We start from the raw sequence: 20,765 nt of genomic DNA, 5'->3' as shown, positions 1-20,765 counted from the left end.
CCACACGAAAGAATATTCTCACTAGCCAGGCATAGTGGCACATATCTTTAATCCTAACAGCTGAGAGGTAGAGGCAGGCAGATCTCTGTGAGTTTGATGCCAGCCTGGTCAACATAGTTAGTTCCAGAACAGCCAGGGATATGTAGAGAAATCCTGTCTCAAAACAACAACAAGGGGCTGGAGAGATGGCTCAGTGGTTAAGAGCACTGACTGCTCTTCCAGAAGACCTGGGTTCAATTCCCAGCACCCATATGGCAGCTCACAATTGTCTGTAACTTCAGGATCCAACACCCTCACATAGACTTACAGGCAAAAAAAACCACAAATATTTTTACTATAGTAGCAAATAGTTCTTTAGTAGTTTGTATTTTTTTTAATATGAGAAAAAGTCAAATAAAGGCAAAGGACATGTGGAGATAAAAGGTAAGGATAAGCCAGGAAGTGAAAGAAGAAAAGGAAGGAAGGAAGGAATTAAGAATGGAAGAAAGGAAGCAAGCAGAAATAGTTTGGTGGGAGTCTTTGCTACTCAGAAAATTACGTATGATTACAAATCAAGAAAATGAGGGGTAACAACCCACAACACTATATGATCTGGGTCATAACTTTCCTTCCCCTCCAATCTATAAATGTCCCAGGAAAGAACGCTAAAAAGGCAGAAGCATGAAATGACTCGGGATACAATGGATAGGGCAGGAAGGGCAACATAAAGTGAAGTTTACATTCCAAACACAAGACAATCAAGTGGAATTAAACTCTGCCTCAACTGTGTTGGCAGAACACCAACTTTACTTTCCTATCTCGGACAAACGCAACTGGCGTCGGTGGCGAGACCTTTTCTTCCACCAAGACTATTTAATGGCAGGGCTATTTCCACCCACTGGGCCTCAGCTTCCTTCTCTAAAGTGATGCTAAGAGCGCTTAGTGAAAAGCTTAGTGCAGAAATTGGAGAGCAGTGCTAACACAAACAGTCGTTACCGTCTAGTGCCTGACAGTCTGCAGCAGCCTCTGCTCCGGAGTTCCCAGGAATACCGACTCCGAGTCCGAGGCTTTACCGCCAAGCCGGGTCACCGAAGCCCGCGCTCTCCAGGCTGTCAGGTCCTGCCCCGAGGATCCCCCACCCTCTCAGAAACGTGGAGGAATGGCTCCCGCCGCCCCGCCGCTCCCCGCCACCTTCCTACCACTTACCCGGCTTCGCCTTGCAACAAATCTAAAAGCCAGCGCCGCCCGTCCGCTCCGGGACTCAACCGGTACAGTTGAAATTTTGAACTCGGGCACCCAGTCGAATGTACCAATCAGAGAGCCGGGAACAAACAAACCCCGCCCTCTGATTGGCCTCGAAAGATGCGGCGACGCCGGAAGTTAGGAGGCGGAACCAAGCTGACAACCGGCCGGAGAGCCTTCAGGGAAATGTAGTCTCTTGCACTAAGAGCGCATATTGAAACTCTACTACAAAACCCAGAATCCTATACTCCTATTTGTTTTTTTTTTGTTTGGGGTTGGGATTGGGGTGCGAGGTTGTTTGTTTTGTTTTGAGGTAGGGCCTCTTGGAGCCCAAGCTTGCCTGAATCCTCACTATGACTGAGGATGACTTTAAACTGTTTATCCTTCTGCCTCCCCCACCTCCCAAGTGCAGGGACTTCAGGTGTGTATCATCATGCTAGGCTTGTTTCTAGTTAATTGGGAGAATTGGTACTGCACTTAAGTATATAACGGAGGTTAAATATATAACGCATCCTAGACCTCCCAGAATTCACAGAAGGAAATTTTTTTACTGTTTTGTTTTTGTTTTTGTTTTCCCCAAGACAAGGTTTCTCTGTGTAGCTCTGGCTGTCCTGGAACTCACACATAGACCAGGCTGGTCTTGAACTCTCAGAGATCCGCCTTCCTCTGCCTCCTGAGTGCTGGGTTTAGAGGCGTGCACTACCACACTGGCCTTTTTATTGTTTCTAAAGATTATTCTCTCCATGTTTATACATTGTGTTTCCTACAAGGAACCCAGTGTGGTAGCCCCAGCCTTTGACGCTAGCACTCAGGAGACAGAAACTGGGTGAATCTCTGTGTATTCTAAGCCAACCTAGTGTGCACAGTAAGTTCTAGGCCAGCCAAGGCTCTGTAAGGAGACCTTGTCTCCAAAAACAAACAAACAAGAAAGTCTCCTGTAGGCAGCATACACACTTCCCTCCAGCTCTCCTTCGCTGTCACTATGGAGTCTCCATACTCTGTCCAGTCTCAGACCTGCCCCAATATTAACTGGCTAAAAGCAATGATTCTGTGATTTCATCTTTCCTTTTAAATCCCAACTGTATTATTATCTTTAATACCCATTCCTATGTTTTAAAAGAAAAGGCAAGGGCTGAAAAAGGAGTTGAGTAATAAGCTGGGCGGTGGTGGTTCCTGCCTTTAATCCCAGCACTTGGAGGTAGAGGCAGGCCATCATAGACTCTAACCCTCTGGAACTGTAAGCCCAACTTAACACTATCTCTTATAAGTTGCCTTGGTCATGGTGTTTTATGAACAATAAAAACCCTAACTAATACAATCCCACTAACAGGTCTTAGAGCACCAACCATCTTCCCCAGGATCTCTCCACACCAGCATGTCACCACCAGCATGTCACGAGCTGACCAAGGCTGCAGCAGTCTCCTGGCCTTTCTAAGCAGGATGGGACATGGGAATAGGCCCCAAGATGGCAGGCAGATCAAGTTCTTCACTTAATTTTGTTTGTTTTTTGAGACAGGGTTTCTCTGTGTAGCTTTGGCGCCTTTCCTGGAACTCACTCTGTAGACTAGGCTGGCCTCGAACTCACAGAGATCTGCCTGCCTCTGCCTCCCGAGTGCTGGGATTAAAGGCGTGTGCCACCACTGTCTACTTTCAGTAGGTGGACTGAGTTGGCAACACAAAGAATGAAGCAGCAGAGGCAGAGGCGGTGGTGTGGCGGTGGTGTGGCGGTGGCAGCAACAACTGAACAGCCCACACGTCAAACTACAGAAGTGGCCAGGTCGCCAGTTGCTCAACAGCTGAAGAAGCAACTGAGCAGTCCAAGAGTCCAGCGTGTGGCTCATGCCTGTAATCCAAGCACGCGGGAGGTGGAAGCAGGAGGATCAGGAGTTCAAGGCCAGCCTCTATTGCCTAGTGACTTTGAGTCCAGTCTGGGGTATCTGAGACCTTGTCTCAAAGACAACATCAACAAGAGCATGCAGAGAGGAGGAGGAAGGGTTGTAACTGTAGAGAGACAACAGGGAAGGGAAGAGAGCTGAGGAGTGAAGGGAAAGAAAAGGCTGAACGGAGTCAGAGGAGAGACCCCAGGCCCTGGGTGCTGGAAGAGTTCGAGAGAGCAGGGAAGTCTTTGGAGCCAAATGTCTCAGACCCCAAGCCAAGAGCTGTGACACTGGCCAGTGTCAAGGGCTAAGGAATCTCCACTTCCTAGACCTACACAGCAGTAACACCCTATGCTGTCAAGGACCCAAGCAATCTGTGTGGCTCAGACCTGCCTGGAAGCTGCAATGCCAGCCGTAGCAAATGGCTAAAGTGTCATTTCTTCCTAGGCCAACGCAGGGGTGTAACTTTTGTACGGCTGGGGCCATACCCAAGGGCCGAATGAGAACAGTTAACGCTAGAGGGCACGAGCTGCAGCTGTTCCTGCCTGCCTCCTGCCATGCAAATATGCTACCCCGTAAATACATACATGTAAGAAACAGAAACCAGGGCTGGAGAGATGGCTCAGAGGTTAAGAGCACTGACTGCTCTTCCAGAGGTCCTGAGTTCAATTCCCAGCACCCACATGGTGGCTTACAACCATTTGTAATGAGATCTGGCACCCTCTTCTGTATACATAATAAATAAATAAATAAATCTTAAAAAAAAAAAAGAAAGAAAAGAAACAGAAACCAGAAGGTACATTTTTCAAAAAGGAAAGAAAAAGAATCTGTGGAGGGTGTAGTGAGTTGGCTTCTTCCCGCTATTCCAGAGGACCTGAGTCTGATTCCCAGTGCCTTTGTCGGGTGGCTTATGACCGCCTCCCTTCTTGGCAGACAGACAGACAGATGCATGGATTTCTTTTTCTTTTTTTTCTTTTTTTTTTTTCTGTTTGTTGGTTTGTTTTTTGTTTTTTGTTTTTCTGAGACAGGGTTTCTCTATGTAACAGTCCCGCAGTCCTGGAACTCGCTCTGTAGACCAGGCTGGCCCTGAACTCACAGAGATCTGCCAGCTTCTGCCTCCCTGGGATTTAAGGGCATGCACCATCATGCCCAGCCACATGGATTTTTAAAAAATAAAAATAATCTGTGTGACACAGGACAAAATTCAACAGGAAAAAAAAAGGTGAAAACAGGCAGTTCTCAGAAGAAGAATATCTTCATGCCATCAAAGACAAGAAAAGAAGCCTGGCGTGGTGGCACACTCCTGCAGTCCTAGCTCTCAGGAGCTTAAGGCAGGCCTGTGTGTTCCAGGCCAGCTTGGGCAACACAGCAAGACCCTGCTTCTGCCTCCCAAGTGCCGAGAGGACAGGCATGCCCGACTTTAAAATAAGAATTTGTACAGCGCTAATTGCTAGATCTCAAACTCAAGACAAACGGCCAATGTTAACTGAGGTGCCTACTAACATCAAAGCGGACGCTGGCTGCCAAGTCTACCTGTTACAGGGTCCTCCTGGCTGGCATACCCCACCCTGTACCCAAAACTCTCCAGCCCAGGGACTGGCTGGTTTTGCTTCCCCAGCTTCTCTGATTCCTATATAACCCAGCCACTTGGGCTATGTCTAGCATTGGCCCTCTCTGCCTCGTGGCAGCCGGTCTTGTTCCTGCTCTCCTGGCCTCATGGCTTCTGGTTCTCCGCTCCCTGTCTTTTCACATGACCCAGATCAGTCTGCTGGTCACTAATAATAACAGAGGGGCCAAAGGGATTGCTCAGTGGTTAAAAGCACTGGCTGCTCTTCCAGAGGACTGGAATCTAGTTTTAATTGCCTGTAACTCCAACTCCAGGAGATCTGATGCCCTCTTCTGGCCTTCTCACATATACACATGTTAAAAATAAAAATAAAGAAATCCAAAGTCAACAATCTTTTTAAAAGTAGTGGACAGGGCTGGAGAGATGGCTCAGTGATCAGGAGCACTTGCTGCTCTTCTGCAGGACCTGGGTTTGATACCCAGCATCCATGTGGCAGCTCACAACTATCTGTAACTCCGCTTCCAAGAGATCTATGCCCTCTTCTGGCTTCCACAGGCACCAGGCATGCTCATGGTGCACAGATATGCATGTAGGTAAAGTACCCATACACATTAAAAAAAATAAAAAAAATAAAATTCAAAAAACTTAATTTTAAGTAGTGGTAGAATTTGAGGGTGGGAAAACAAGTGTGGTCCTCCCTCCTGCACAATAAAGCCCTGAAGTTAGTTTTTATAAAGAAAAAAAGATCCTAGCATTTGGGAGGCAGAGGCAGGTGGATCGAGGCCAGCCTGGTCTACAGAGTGAGTTCCAGGGCAGTTACACAGAGAAACCCTATCTGGAAAAACAAACAAACAAACAAAGTCGTGGTAGATAGGTTTAGCTGTTTTATAGGGAAATTGGCATGTACTAAAATGTACTAAAATGGCAGTCATGCAGCAACGGATGTCCGGGCAGAGTCCCAGGAAGACCCAGTGTTGATACACTGTAGCAGAGACCAGGATCAAATCAACGATTCTCTGCGATGAATGCCTGCATGTAAAAATGTATGAATAAAAGGGTTTACTGTGTGACTCACTGTGTCACACTGAAGCTTCCATGACGAAACCGTCCCTTTCTTCCTTTTTTTTCTCCCTTTTTAATCTTTTTTTTAAAAGATATCTTTATTTGTTATGTATATAACATTCTGTCTGCATGTGTACCTGCAGGCCAGAAAAGGGCACCAGATCTCATTACAGATGGTTTTGCAACACCATGTGGTTGCTGGGAATGGAACTCAGGACCTCTGGAAGAGCAGCCAGTGCCCTTAACCCCTGAGCCATCTCTCCAACCCTCCCTTTATCTTAAATTTTATTATGTTTTATTTGGGAGGTTGCAGGGGCAGAGGGCAGATGGGAGGGAGACAGGATATGGGTGGGATCAGGATGCATGATGTGAAAGACACAAAGAATAAATTAAAAAAGAAAGGTTAAAAAATGGCAGCCATGGAGCCTGATATGGTGGTGCATGCCTTTAATTCCAGCCCAGGGAGACAGAGGAAGACAGATCTCTGTTAGAGGCCATCCTAGTCTACATAGTGAGAGGACTTACATAGTCCTGGCTGTCCCAGAACTCATTATATAGACCAGGCTGGCCTGAAATTCTTAGAGCTCCTCCTGCCTCTACCTCTGAAGTGCTGTGATTAGAGGCATGCCATCATGCCTGGACTTATTTTCTATTTCTCTTATTTTTAGCCAAGAATAAACGTTCTCTTCACTGGGAGAGAAGGGAGTTGAGGGAGGGAGAGGAGGGGAAGAAAGAAAAGGGAGGAAGGAAACCCCCATTCCTTGTCCTTATGGTGCTGATATTCTAGTGAGAAGACAGATATCAAACAGGGTAAAAAGTAATTGGTTAAGGATGTAGTGAGTTAGGAGGTGAGCTATGTAACAGATGTTGACTCAGCCTGAAGGGTGTCTGTCAAGACGAAGAGGAAGGCAGGGGTTGGACACAGGCTAGGCAAGGAAAGACAGAGGTCTGCCTAGGCCATGGCCACCCCATTTCTAGGACATGCATCTGTAATCAGACATTTCTCTCCCACCCAACTATTCCCAAATACCTGGCAACCACTTCCCAAATCACCACACAGAGGCTTACATTATAAATGCAACAAAGCCATGTATTCAGGGCCTACTACACAAAAGGTACTAAGTGACTGATGAAAAAAATGAATGAATGACGCCATTCATTTGTTCACAGCAGAAGGCCCAAGTGCTTCCAAATTAAGACGTGTGTCTGGCCCAAGAGACTCCAAGCCTGTCATATCCTCCACATTCACTGAGTTTTGATCTCAGCTCAAATGCCCTTCCTGGATGAACAGGTGGCAATGAGGTCTGAAATCACAGAAGCAGAATTATAGTGTTAGCAAGAAACACAGTGCACATCTGGTCCACTCCATCCACAATTTTGACATTACTGACGGAGGGGGCCAAGAATAGAAACAAGGAAATCAGTGCAGTCTCTTGTATTGTACAATAGTTTCAAAAAATTGGGAACCACCTAAATCTTCCTATGTAGGGGAATATTTCATGAAACTGCCTATAATGCAATAATAAGTAGCTGGGTGATGGTGGTGCACGCTTTTAATCCCTGCACTCAGGAGGCAGAGGCAGAGGGATCTCTAAGTTCAAGACCAGCCTGGTCTACAGAGTGAGTTCCAGGACAGCCAGGGCTACACAAAGAAACCATATCTCAGAAAAGAAAGAGAGAGAGAAGGAGGGAGGGAGGGAGGAAGGGAAGAAAAGAAACTTTATTTTTTCAGTTTTTCAAGACAGGGTTTCTCTGTGTAGCCTTGGCTGTCCTAGAACTCACAGTGTAGACCAGGCTGGCCTCAAATTCATAGATATCTGTCTGCCTCTGCCTTCTGAGTACTGGGATTAAAGGCATGTGCCACCACCACCACCACCACCACCACCACCACCACCACCACCACCGGCTTTTTTTTTTTAATTATTATTACATGTACAGTGTTCTGTCTGCATGTAACCCTACAGGCCAGAAGAGGGCACCAGATCTCATTACAGATGGTTGTGAGCCACCATGTGGTTGCTGGGAATTGAACTCAGGACCTCTGGAAGAGCAGCCAGTGCTCTTAACCTCTGAGCCATCTCTCCAGCCCAAAAGACACATTTTTCAAGTTAAAAAATGAATTAAAGGTAAAGGCACTCCCTTCCAACCCTAACAACCTGAGAACCACGCCTGGGACCCAAACAGTACAAGGAGAGAACCCACTTCTACAAGTTGTCCTCTGACCTCTACACATGACCCCCACCCCACACACACACAAATAAATAAATGTGATAAAGTAAAATTTAAAATGAATTGTTAATGCATTATGAAGCTATTACGTTCTGTTAAAATATCAGAAACGGGTACCTGACTCACATGGAGAGGGAACCTCACTGAGGAACTGCCTCCAACAGATCGGCCTCCGTGCACGCATGTCTGTGAGGCAATTTCTTGCTTGCTAATTGGCTGAAGTCTACTGTGGGCGGTGAAACCCCTACACAGGCAGTGCTGGATTGTGCAAAAAAGGTAGTTGAGCAAGCAAAAGGAAGCAGCTGGCAAATAGCACTCCCGCTGTCCCGGCTTTGGTTTATGCTTGTTGATGATGGACTGTGACCTGTGAGGCAAATAAATCCTTTCCTCCCTCAAGTTGCTTTTGGTCAGTGTTTTATCCCAGCAACAGAGAAGCAATCTAGGACAGCCTGACCCTCTCTGTCTTCCATGGCACCGGCATGCATGTGATGCACATTATATACATGCAGGTATATATCACATACATACATATCACATACACACATTAAAAAAATATATTTCAGCCAGGTATGGCAGCACATGCCTTTAATCCCAACTTTCTAGAGGCAGAGGCAGGCAGATCTCTGAGTTGAAAACCAGACTGACCCACATAGGTATCAGGATCAAAACTCCCAAGGACAAAGGTGCACCATGTCAGTAATCCCAGCTACTCAGGAGGCCAAACCAGGAAGATCACAAATTCAAGGAAATGTGGCCAACTTAACAAGACCCCAACTGAAACTAAAGACAAAAATGGCCGGGAACGGAGCTTAGTGATAGGGCACTTGTACAAGGCCCTGGGTTCTATCCTTTGCACTGCAAAGACTGAAAGGGAGGGAGGGAGGGAGAGAGAGAAAGGAGACCAAGTGGGCCGGAGAGATGGCCCAGCAGTTGAGAGCACCTATTGCTCTTGCACAGGGTGTGTCCAATTCCTACCACTCATGGTGGCTTACAACTCTAGCTCCAGGACCATCTGAAATCTCTAGCCTCCTAGGGCACCTACACGCATGCACAAACCCAAATACAGACAGACATACACAAACACACGCATGCACTAAACACACACACATACAGACATACAAGATATTTATAAAATAATAAAAATAAATCCTTTTTTTTTTTTGTTGGGCTGGTTTTTCAAGACAGGGTTTCTCTGTGTAGCTCTGGCTGCTCTGGAACTGGTTCTGTAGACTAGCTGTCCTAGAACTCATAGATCTGCCTGTCTCTGCCTCCCAAGTGCTGGGATTAAAGATGTATGCCACTACTGCCCAGGCAACAAAAATAAATCTTTTAAAAAATGAGGAAAAGTTGAATAGAAAGACCAACTGAAAAAACAAGCAATATAAACGAACAGCATTTATTGCCAGGCGTGGTGGCGCACGCCTTTAATCCCAGCACTTGGGAGGCAGAGACAGGTGGATTTCTGTGAGTTCGAGGCCAGTGTGGTCTACGAAGGAAGTTCCAGGACAGCCAGGGCGGTTACACAGAGACACCTTGTCTCGAAGAACAAACAAAAAGCCCCAGCATTTACCACGACTAAAAACATAACAAATTGTTCAACTTCACTCACAGCAATAGTAAAGGAAAGATTGCTTTTCTGTGTTTTTTTTATTGTTGTTTTGTGTTGATAATGTTTTGAGACAGGGTTTCTTGTAGCCTAGGCTGGACTGGAACATCCTTTGCCCAGAGGATGAACTTGAACTCCTGATCTCCTGGGTTACAGGCTCAGCTGCCTTTCAGTTTTAACCTACCTCACCTCACTTGCAAGAATGAAAACGAAACAAAATTAAAAAAAAAAAAAAACTGGACAAGGCTGGCGTTGAAGCCCAGAGACAAAAAGCTAATTGGATGTGTGAGCTCTCGGGTTCCCTGCAACATGGCAAGTACCTGTGTGCACCTATAACACCCTGTGGTCTTACCACGCGAAGGACTGGACACTTCGCAATCTGCTAATGGGAAGCTAAGCCACCAGCACCGTTGATATATATATGCAGCACTTGGCCAATGTTCATTAAGGTCGAAACAGGCTCATCTGCTCAGACACTGATAATTCCACTTCTAGGAATTTTTACATTACAAATGCCAACATATGCAGAACACAGATTAAACAAATTACAGCATTATCTGTAATGGGAAAAGATTGGAAACTACCTAAATGTTCTCAAAGGCGGAAAATGGGTGATTAAATGATAGCATATCCTTATAATGTTTTTATGTTTCTAGTTGATTGATTGATTGATTGATTGATTGATTTACTTACTTATTTTCAGAGCTGAGGACCAAACCCAGGGCCTTGTGCTTGCTAGGCAAGCGCTCTACCACTGAGCTCAATCCCCAACCCTAGTTGTTTTATTTTTTAAGACAGGGTCTCACTATGTAAACTAGGCTGGCCTCAAGTACACAGAGATCCACCAATGTCTTCTTCCCAAGTGCTGGGACCAAAGGTGTACACCAACACACCCTACCATACATTTTTTTTTTAATTTAGAAAATCAGGCCAGTGAGATGTAAAAGCACTTGCCACTCAACCCTGACACCCTAACTTTGCTTCCCAGAATGCACATAAAAGCCAGATGTGGCAGTTTACATGTGTACTCCCAGCCAGAGCACTCCCACAGCAGAGTGGGAAGCAGAGGCAGGGTGATCAAAACAGCTGCAGAACAAGAGACCTTGCCTCAAAAACAAAGAGAAGAAAGAAACAAGGTGAGAGTAGGCAGGCACCTACTGGTCCTGTGGTGTACCACATGCATGCCTGTGCAGAAGAGGGACTGGAGTACAAATGGTTGTAAGCCACCAAGTGGCCGCTGGAAACTGAACCTGGGTTCTCTGAAAAGTGCAAAATAAGTGCGCTGAACCACTGAGCCATCTCTCCAGCCCCATATGATACCCAATGATCAAAGAAAATTGGTAAATAGAGAGTCACTGGTTACAATGTGCTAAACATTTGTATAAATTCTTTTTTTTTTTTTTTTTAAAAATCACTTACTGGCCGGGCCGTGGTGGCACATGCCTCTAATCCCAGCACTCGGGAGGCAGAGGCACATGATTCTCTGAGTTCAAGCCAGCATGGTCTAGAGAGTGTGTTTCAGGACAGCTAGGGCAACACAGAAAAACCCTGTGTGGTGGTATTGTGTTCCCAAGATATTGTGCACCCTAATAAACTTATTTGGGGTCAGAGAACAGAACAGCCATAATATTAAACATAGAGGTTAGGCAGTGGTAGCATACGCCTTTAATCCTAGCATTCCAGAGGCAGAGATCTATCTGGATCTCTGTGAGTTCAAGGCCACATTGGAAACTGCCAGGCATGGTGACTCATGCCTTTAATCCCAGGAAGTGATGGCAGAAAGCAGAAAGGTTTTTAAGGCGTGAGGACTAGGAACTAAAGCTGGTTAAGCTTTTGGGCTTTTGAGCAGCAGTTCAGCTGAGATCCATTTGGATGAGGACTTCCAGTCTGAGGAAACAGGATCAGCTGAGGAATTGGCGAGGTGAGGTAGCTGTGGCTTGTTCTGCTTCTCTGATTTTCCAGCATTCACCCCAATAACTGGCTCCAGGTTTGTTTTTGTTAATAAGACTCTTTAAGATTCAACAAACAAAAATTTTTTTTGAAATACACTTATTTGTTAAGAAGTCAAGATTATTAGTGGTTTGGTCTGGGAAAGGAGCTGACACAAAATTTCCCTTCAGACAATGAGCATTATGCAGGGTGAGCACACAAACGCAAGGCCATAGTCAGGCCTTGCGTGGGAAGGGAGTGAGAACAGCACATCACATCCGGGGTAGCATGACAGGGCTGTGAACTGAGTAACCATCACAGAAATATTGAGAAAGTCAGCTTAAGGAGAATGGGTAAAGAGCTGCTGTGGAGGAGGGAAGGAGAGAGGGAAAGAGAGAATGAGAAACATCGAGAACAAGCCAGCCAGGGAAGCAGAGAGAAAGCAGGAGCCAGACATCTCTTACTTTTAAAAGGCTTCTCTAGGAGGTAAGGCTGAAAGCAGGAATGAAGTAGCACGTTTATTTATAAATTCCTGTTACAGCCTTAAGAGAGAGCATCAGGCGGGAAAGGGAAGGCAGATCCGGTCCCATGATCTAACATTATGTGTGTGCACTACCAAGAGTAAGAGGGTGGGGGGAACAATTCTGAGTTAGTTCTCTCCTTCCCACTCTATCGGTGCCAAGATGGAGGTCAGGCTGTCCACCAGCCCTCTCCCCTCCGTAAGTTCCTCACTTAACCTTCAGGCCACTGCAGGAGAGCTGTGAGAGCTGCTGTCTCTGCTGGCTGGGGAACGTGAGGCTGACCCAGGTGAAAATGGCAAAGGACACACATGCCACTTTGATCCAGCGATGGATAGTTTATCGTGTTGGTTACGCCATGACTTGGGTTTCAGACCAGCCTGGGTCCATTCTGCTCCAGCACCCATCCTTTCTGTTTCAGATTCTCTCTGCTCGCCCCACTACTTTTCTTACTCTGGGTAATTTGTTAATTTCTTTTAGTCCCAGCTTCCTTTGGCTGGTTTAATTACACCCACCTGAGAGATGAACGAGGCTCAGTGAAGATAATGAGTTTGAAACAAGTCTGGTGTGTAGGCTCAGCTCTGCAGCACCCGACACACATTCAGTCAAGGGGCTCCCCAAAGGGGTAGAATGAACTCTGTTGCCAACAGTGTCTTCTGCTCTGTCTTTGGTGGAAGACGGTGAGCCGAAGTCTCCAGATTGTAAGGTGATTTGGGAGTGGCTCTCCTCTTCCTGATGCCATGTCAACAGCCCAGGAATCAGGGGAGAAAGAAAACTCTTGTATTATGTTAGGGACTGGGTAGTCCATCATGGCTATCTGCAAACCAGGAGGCTGACATCCCAGCAGCTCTCAGTCCACCCAAGTTCAAAGACTGATATGAATTCAAGGCCAACCTAGTCTATAGTAAGTTCAGGGTCAAGGGCAGCCTGAGTTACATAGCTACATAACTAGACCTTGTATAAAAAGGAAGAACTAACCTGCCCAAGGATCTGAGTTCCACTCTTGGACAGAATCAACTCCCAAAAGTTGTCCTCCCACCTCCACATATACACCTACACTCACAGGCTCATGCCCCAAATAAAATAATACATTTTTGAAAAAGCGGGGCTGGGGCTATAGACCATTTGGTAGAACGCCTGCCTAGTATACACAAAGCTCTGGGTTCGATCCCCAGAAACACGTAAACTGGTATAATAGTAAGACAGGAGGCTCAGAAGTTAGGGTCATCCTGGACTCCACAGCTGGAGGCCAGCTTAGGCTGAAAAACTGTTTCCACTGCACGAGGCAGCCAGAGCCGAGCTTTGCAGTTTTGGTCACTCACTCTAAAGCAATTCTCCCTTCACTATCATTACCATAATGCCAAGATGGGTTTGTTTGTTTTCAAGGCATTCGAGATTACCTTGTTTGTGTATTTTCCTAGTTGGATGCTGTCTCCACCCCTGAGGTATAAGTCTTCATGAAAACAGAGACCCTGTCTCGCCTTGTTCAAAACCATCTTCAACACTCCAAACAAACTAAGGGGACAGGAAAACGTGCTTTTTCTGTACACAAACATGGATGCAAGTACCAGACTACAGAAATGTGAACAGGTAAACCATGTTTCTGCGACTCCTCCAATCCGTCGCCAGGGGGCAGTCTTGCCCACGTTTCGACGCTAGTCCCTCCTGGCGCGCACTCTCCTTGCGTCTCGGGCTCGCGCGCGCTGCCGCGGCACCGGAAGTGACTGCGCTTGCAAGTTCCCCCGGTCTCTTCAGGGGAAACTGAGGCCGGCTTCTCCGGGAGACACGGCACGAGCAGTCAACCAGGTAGGCCGGCCCAAGTCCGCGGCGCACAACTCGGCCGCGGAGCGCCCTCGTGCCTGGAAAACACCAGGCCGATGAAGGGGGGATGTGGCCCCCCACGGCTCTTTGGGCTCGCAGGTGAGAGCCCCGCCTCCCTGTGCTTGACAGGCGCTGCGCCCAATGGGAGCCTTGGCCGTCCCGCTTCCGTGCCGATTCGACCTGCGGATTGGCTCCGCTGGGGCGGGCCGCGGGGGCGAGACCCCTCCTTCCAGAGAGGTCTAGGGGGCGCCCCTGAGGGAGGGCAGTTGCCTGGCAACGGGGCGGTGGCTCGGCGTGTACCCGGCCGAGGGGAGCGCGAGCTGTAAGCGAGGCCCCAGCCCACCCACCCGGGGCTCCTGCGCGGAGCAGCCTCCTGCCCTCGAGCCCTGCAGGGGGCTCCAGGAGGCCGCTTCGGGCCCGGCCCCAGGAAAACGAGGTCTCCGCTGTGGGAGCCTCGACTCTTCTTCCTGGCCGGTGGCGGGGCGCAGCGCCTCCCTTTCACCCCGTCTTTGTGCGGGGTGCCGGCGGCCATTGTGTCCGGGCGCGGAATGGAGGACCTGGCAGTCCCCCAATGCCATGTCCAGGGCCTTTGGGGAATTCAGAGACAACCAGCGGTGTTTGTGGGGGGTCTCCAGAATACAGCCTCTCGGAAAGGCCCGGGGGTGTGCTTTCCGAAATCAGATCGCAGATCCGAGGCGGTTTCCCCCTCCCGGCGTCCCTGCGCGAAACCTTGAGATTCACTGAGAAGTCCCTTCAGGGGACTCATCCAGGGCTGGTACTTAAATAGAAAGAAAGAAAGGAGCGGGTGCGGGGTGGGGTGGGGGGGAGGATTACACTTAAGTCCATTCCTCCGGGAGCTTCTCCTGGCTCCCAGTAGGAGGCGAAGAGCCAAGGGGCGTGCTAGAGCGAGGGGGTTGGGCTCTCGGGTGGCTGGTGGCTGCGGACGCCCTCGATCTGGGCGATGGAGGAAGCAGGCAAGGGGGCAGGTTCCTAAGCTTCACAATTCCTGTGTCGCCTTCTGGGCTGCCTACCAGGTCGCATGATCCCTCCGGCCGCGGCTGGTTTGGGGTTGTTTTTTTTTTTTTTTGCCAGCCGCCGCGAGGCAGGCAGAGTTACCGGCAACCCAGCCACCACCTCCTCCCGACCTATGATACAAAAGATCTTCCGGGGGCTGCACCTGCTTGCTGTCGCCGGAGATAGATTTGAATGTAGGTGGGGGGGAGGCTGCCAATGGGGGTGACTTTTTGAGGAAGGCATTTCGGAGAAAAAGGGGTGGGTGGTAGTAGTAAAAAGAGGCTGATGAAACGATTCAAAGCTTGCTGGTCTTTCAATTTGACTTCATTGAAGTCCCTTAGAACCTGGACTCAGACCTTTATAAGAGCCACAAAGAAACCAATTCTGGTACCTGGAGGAGGAATGGGATATTGTAAGGTAAATGACATGCATATTAAATTTTTCTCCTGAAGCTCTTTCTCTCTCTTCAGAACCTTATTCTGGCTTTGGATCCTGGAAGAGAGTCGCTAAACACAGAGCAGACCCAGTGAGTGAGCAGGTGTTTTGGACAATGGACTGGTTGAGCCCATCTCTACTATAAAAATGTCTCAGAGCAACCGGGAGCTGGTGGTTGACTTTCTCTCCTACAAGCTGTCCCAGAAAGGGTACAGCTGGAGTCAGTTTAGTGATGTCGAAGAGAACAGGACTGAGGCTCCAGAAGGAACTGATTCAGAGAGGGAGCCCCCCAGTGCCGTCAATGGCAACCCATCCTGGCGCCTGGCGGACAGCCCCGCGGTGAATGGAGCCACCGGCCACAGCAGCAGTTTGGATGCACGGGAGGTGATCCCCATGGCGGCGGTGAAGCAAGCGCTGAGAGAGGCTGGCGATGAGTTTGAACTGCGGTATCGGCGGGCATTCAGTGATCTAACATCCCAGCTTCATATAACCCCAGGGACAGCATATCAAAGCTTTGAACAGGTAGTGAATGAACTCTTCCGGGATGGGGTAAACTGGGGTCGCATTGTGGCCTTTTTCTCCTTCGGTGGAGCCCTGTGTGTGGAAAGCGTTGACAAGGAGATGCAGGTATTGGTGAGTCGGATCGCGAGCTGGATGGCCACCTACCTGAATGACCACCTAGAGCCTTGGATCCAGGACAACGGAGGCTGGGTAAGAACCACGCCCCTTGTCTGTCTCTTCTTTGGAGATCCCCAACTGCCCTTGTCGGTCTCTTTTCTGTTGCATGGCATGGTTGTTGAGGATGTTGATTGTTCAGGAAACCTGCCTGGCTTCATTTCAACACAAGAGGTTAACTTTGGAAATCTAGATGAGACCCAGTTCTTGAGAGACCTGCGTCTTTCATTCTGGCAACCCTTGTGGCCCCACAGTTTCTTAGTTTTGTTGCAATTTCTCAGCAAAGACAAACATAGCCTGTGTGTTTCCTTGGCTCAGAACCTGTGAGAGTGGCAAGTTCTCCCTGCTTTCTGCTATCACGTAATGGGTCACCTTGGCTGGGAGTGATGAACATAATACCCGGAGAAACTGAAGAGCTGCTAACCTCAGGCCCTTGTACACTTGCATGCATGGTACTCGGACCATCTGGCCAGGCAGGAGCCCCCGCTGCCTTGGGTGGCAGAGTATTGTCTGATTTTTTTTTGGGGGGGGGTCTGGGCCAGTTGTGTTGATGCCGTGCCCCTAAGTTCATTTTCCCAGAGTATGCAGCTTGCTGCACGGTTGGCTTGTTTGGGGCGCTCTTGCTGTGTCATATATTGAGCCCCAGGACTTTGCACCTCACTGCCCAGGGTCGGTTGGGGATCTCCAGCTGCTCTGCCTATTGCTTTTCTGGTCAGGGCCCTGAGGCCTTTTTACTGGAACGTTGTTTGCTGGCAGAGCAAGAACCGGGTCCGAGAGGCTCCATAGGAAATTAAGATTTGGTGACAGACAGGATGTGGGTGTGAGTCCTAGTCCCGTCACTTAACTCCCATGTGACCTTGGACAGGCTGGTTTACCTTCTGGAGCCTTAGTTTCTAACACAGAAAAATGTGGCAAGCTCTCTTGCTTAACAGAGTATTGTGACTCTGAGAGATAATGTGAACAGAGGCTGACGCCAGTGAGTGCCTTCTCTTCAGAGAATCCTCCTGCTTGTCGCCTAGTCAGGGTGATACAGAGGTGAGAGGCTTCCTTACCAGTAGCCACTATGGTAAGCGGTTTTCACCTTTCAGAATGAACTCCATTCCCAAATAGGGGAGCTCGGGGCTTATGAGAAGTATTCTGTCCCCTCAGAATATGTAGAAAATGGACAAGCTGTGGAAAATAAGTCATCCATTGAAGGAAGTGAGGTGGAAGGGGCCATGCACCATGGACTCGGGAATGTCAAGAATTCAGTTGTCCATAGGCTGGGCCTAGGGCGGGGCAAGCACTTCGCTTTTACCACTGAGCAAGAAGCCTCCTGGGTTCGCCCTGAAACCCCATCCTGTCTCTAGTTTCCCATTTCTTTGAAACCTCCCCCACTCCCCCCTACCAGTAGCTCTTGTAAAGGCAAAGAGGTCACTTGTCAGTAGAGGTCAGATGACCAGGGTAGAAGTGTCTGAGGTAAAGGTGGGCTTCCTTGAGCTAAGGATTGCCAGACTTGAAAGTCAGTCTGTAAATGAACTCCCTGGGGAGATAAATGATTAAATAGTTCCTGTTGGTTTGTGCTGTGACCTCGTCTATTCATTCTCTCTTGCTTTGATTCTCTTTTGGGGCAAATATTTGTTCAGCTAATTACAGGAGGGCCAAGATTCCAGCCCTTCAGACACACCCTCTGAAGCATCTCCAAGTAAACCTGGGCCCTTTGACTCTTATCACTTGCTGACTGTCTTTAGCTACTGGTCCTAATACCAGGTAGGCTTTTGCCAGCTATAAACAGTAGGCAGATGAAGAGGTACCTGCTGGGGCAGCCAGCCTCTGCACAGGCTACTGGGACCTGAGAATTGCCAGCTGCCTCATATTGCATGTCATGTTTCAGTCACCTGGAAAAATGCTAAGCCCATCTAAGGCAGCAGCTTGGGGCAAGGTCATTAGCTCTCAGTGACTAAAATTCCACCTACCACCGTCTATTCACTCAAGAGTCTCCAGAGCCTGTTGGGCAACATACCTGGTCACCTGCCACTTCTGCTTGGTGAGCAGAGAGGGAATGTGTGTAGAAGAGCCGGTTATGGCAGAACCATTTCTGGGCATGCATTCTTCCCCTGACACCAGGGGGTAAAGAACATTCCACTCGGTGTCATTTGAGCCCATTTCCTCTTAGGTCCGCCCTCTGAGCTGCACAGATGCTGCTGCACTGGCACCCCAGATTTTCCTGGGGGCTGCAGCTTGGAGTCTTAGCATTCAGGTGATTCACCCAGGGTGTGCTCTGAATTTAGCATCCCTTTAAGGAAAGGGAAAAGACTTGAGTATCTTGAGTGCCTCTCATGTATTCAGCATTGTGTTTTATCCTGTACTTAATGTAGGCAATTCACTGAGCAGCTACTATAGGTCAAGCAGTGTGCTAGGTGTTAACTTAAGCTAGACACTCTCTCTCCATCTTGGAAATACATGGTCATTCATATATTCCACACAGTGACTTTCCAGGGTAAGTGAATTTTTTTCCCGGGGTACACAAAGCTCCAGTGACTAAATGACTGAGCTTAAATGTTTCTCAGCCAACTAAGTGTCTGGATGAGAAGTTTAATTTGAAGTTGGCCTAATTTCAGAGTCTAAACCCTTTCCATCCATACCTTGTTCAGGAAGTAATAATCCAGACAGACTAGCATAGAAAATCAAGGCTGAGAAAAGCATGCCTGTAGAAGGTGCTCATTCCATACTGCAGCTGTGCCGTTGTTCAGGCATCTAAGAACAATGCCTTTATCATCAGTAGCCGGTTCCCAGATGTGTGGGAACCTCAGATTATGGCACTAGTAAAACTCAGTCATGGCAAGTGTTGAGTGGCATTAGGAGTTTGCCCAGTCATGGTCGGCTCTTGTTAGTGTTCTCATTGTTAAAATCGCAGCCTTGTCAATCATTGAGAGTGGTGTGTGTGCAGGGAGATGGCCTGTCCCAGAATCTCTGTTAATTGTGGGGTGATGCTCTAAGGATTGGAACTCCAGCCTCTGGCCATACTACTGCCTGAGTCACTTGGAAATTTAATGCTGAACCTGTTGTGTCTCTTGTCTTCGGTCTCTCCCACCTGTAAAATGGAATAATGATACCCAGCTGCTAGAATAAAAGCCCTTCCTAGCCTTAATTGTAGGGTGGACACACTTCTTCTCCAGAGTGAGCTTCCTCCCTCAAGGTTTTGAACTTTGTCCCTGGAGTTACTTCTTAAGAAACTAAGCCAGTTCACTGGGACCTAGCCCCCAGTAGATGAAACTCGTGGGTGGGTGGGTGGGTGGGTGGGGGGTTCACTTTGGTATAGTCAGCTCTGGAGATACCCTTCTGCCCAATGAAAACACCATTGTTAGGAGCAGTGAATGAGCCATAGCCAGGAGCAAACCTAGTTTGGCCTTTCCTGAGCTGCAGATCTCTTCTTACCTAGTCTGGCTTCTTCAGTGCAGTACAGATATGGATATGTGCTTAGCTGAAGCACCCTCAGCTCCATTTGCAAATTTGGCAGTTCTGTGGTTTTCTTGGGGGAAGCCCCATCAGAAATCCCAACACAGAAATTTTTAGTAATCTCATTCAGGTCTCCAAATGAAGTAGAAGGGTCTCAGGGGCTCCCCCTTGGAACACCCACTTCTTCTCGGTGTCCTTTTTTAGGTGGCTCTTAAAACTCTTTTGCCATCACAGGGTTTTCCAGACTCCCTAAAGCAATATCCCCAGCAGCCACATGGAGCTCTTCATCTTCTGCTTGAAAATTACCCAGGTATTTTTCAGGGGGCCCTAGTGGAACCTAGAGGAGTTTCTTGACTTTTTTTGGTAACCACCAATTTTGTTTGGGCTGTGTGAAGCCGTGTTGTTAGCTGACCCCTTCTCCCAGCAGACTTTGGTCCTAAGGCCAGTGGACTTGGGCATCCTCCTCCTGTGCCCAAGCTCTTGGTTTTCCCCCAGCCCTTAGCCTACCATCACAGGGCTTGCTTTTTGTTTAGGTTTAGTGTGCTTAGATTTAAGGGTAATCCCCAGTCAGCTGCTCTTCAACAGAAACAACATCTTTCAATAACCTTAGTCTGTCGAGATCTCTATCTCCATCTCCAACCGAAGTCTGCCGGGTCCTCTTTTCTTGAAGGAGTCTCTGGATCCTCTATTGTCTCTGCAGCCCACGGTCTGTCTTCCCCACTCCATTGGGCATCTAGTGATATGACAGTCCCACTGGGCCTTGGTTTCACCTAGGGAAGAAAAGACCCAGACAATTGCCACCAGGTTGACACTCACCTTTTATATATGATCCCCAGCACTGTGCGTAAGGGGAAAGAAGTGACTGGTGGTTTAAATTGGTGCACATATTTCTTTTGGGTTTTTTGGGTTTTTTTGTTTTGTTTTGTTTTTTTTGTTTTTTGAGACAGGGCTTCTGTGTGTAGTTTTGGTGCCTTCCTGGAACTCGCTCTGTAGACCAGGCTGGCCTCCAACTCACAGAGATCCACCTGGCTCTGCCTCCCGAGTGCTGGGATTAAAGGTGTGCGCCACCACCGCCCAGTGGTGCACTATTTCTAACAGCTGCTCTCAGGAGCTGAGGCAGAGTCCACACCTTGCTTACATTGGTTATCTCAGCTCAGAGCACAGGTCTTGGGGCGTAGTAGTCACCTATGAAAGAGATACTGAGTATCTGAGGAAAGGACCTAATCATGTCAGAATAATAATGGGGGGAGTCTCCTCTGACCCTCACTCTGCTAGGTACTGGGGGGGGGAAAAAAAAAAACTCAGTTTTTGCCTCATGTAGCTCATTCTGGTAGAGAGACAAAAAAATACATAATGGAGGCTGGGACTCAGTC

General features: G+C 48.1%; 2 protein-coding genes across 7 annotated transcripts in view; one reads left to right on the top strand and one right to left on the bottom strand.

Annotated features, from left to right (window-relative positions):
- Tpx2 (TPX2 microtubule nucleation factor) overlaps positions 1-1,289 on the bottom strand; it is a 47,212-nt gene extending 45,923 nt beyond the window's left edge. For all 3 annotated transcript variants that reach the window (XM_059261646.1, XM_059261645.1, XM_059261647.1), the window contains exon 1: positions 1,186-1,289. The gene's annotated coding sequence lies outside the window, so the exon portion shown is untranslated. The remainder of the gene's footprint in view (positions 1-1,185) is intronic.
- A 12,401-nt stretch (positions 1,290-13,690) lies between these two features.
- Positions 13,691-20,765, top strand: part of Bcl2l1 (BCL2 like 1) — a 55,593-nt gene continuing 48,518 nt past the window's right edge. The window contains exons 1-2 of one of the 4 annotated variants that reach the window (XM_059261642.1): positions 13,691-13,815; positions 15,315-15,990. In XM_059261642.1, coding sequence (XP_059117625.1) covers positions 15,427-15,990 — 564 coding nt within the window. In that variant the 5' untranslated portion in view covers positions 13,691-13,815; positions 15,315-15,426. Of the gene's footprint in view, positions 13,816-14,058; positions 14,153-14,179; positions 14,606-14,912; positions 15,039-15,314; positions 15,991-20,765 lie in introns of those variants that run through there. The other 3 variants (XM_059261643.1, XM_059261644.1, XM_059261641.1) reach the window with 3 other exon arrangements.

Source organism: Peromyscus eremicus, chromosome 4, assembly GCF_949786415.1.
Source record: "Peromyscus eremicus chromosome 4, PerEre_H2_v1, whole genome shotgun sequence".
NCBI lineage: Eukaryota > Metazoa > Chordata > Mammalia > Rodentia > Cricetidae > Peromyscus > Peromyscus eremicus.
The sequence above is the reverse complement of the archived record's forward strand: the minus strand, read 5'-3'. Positions and strand labels throughout refer to the sequence as shown.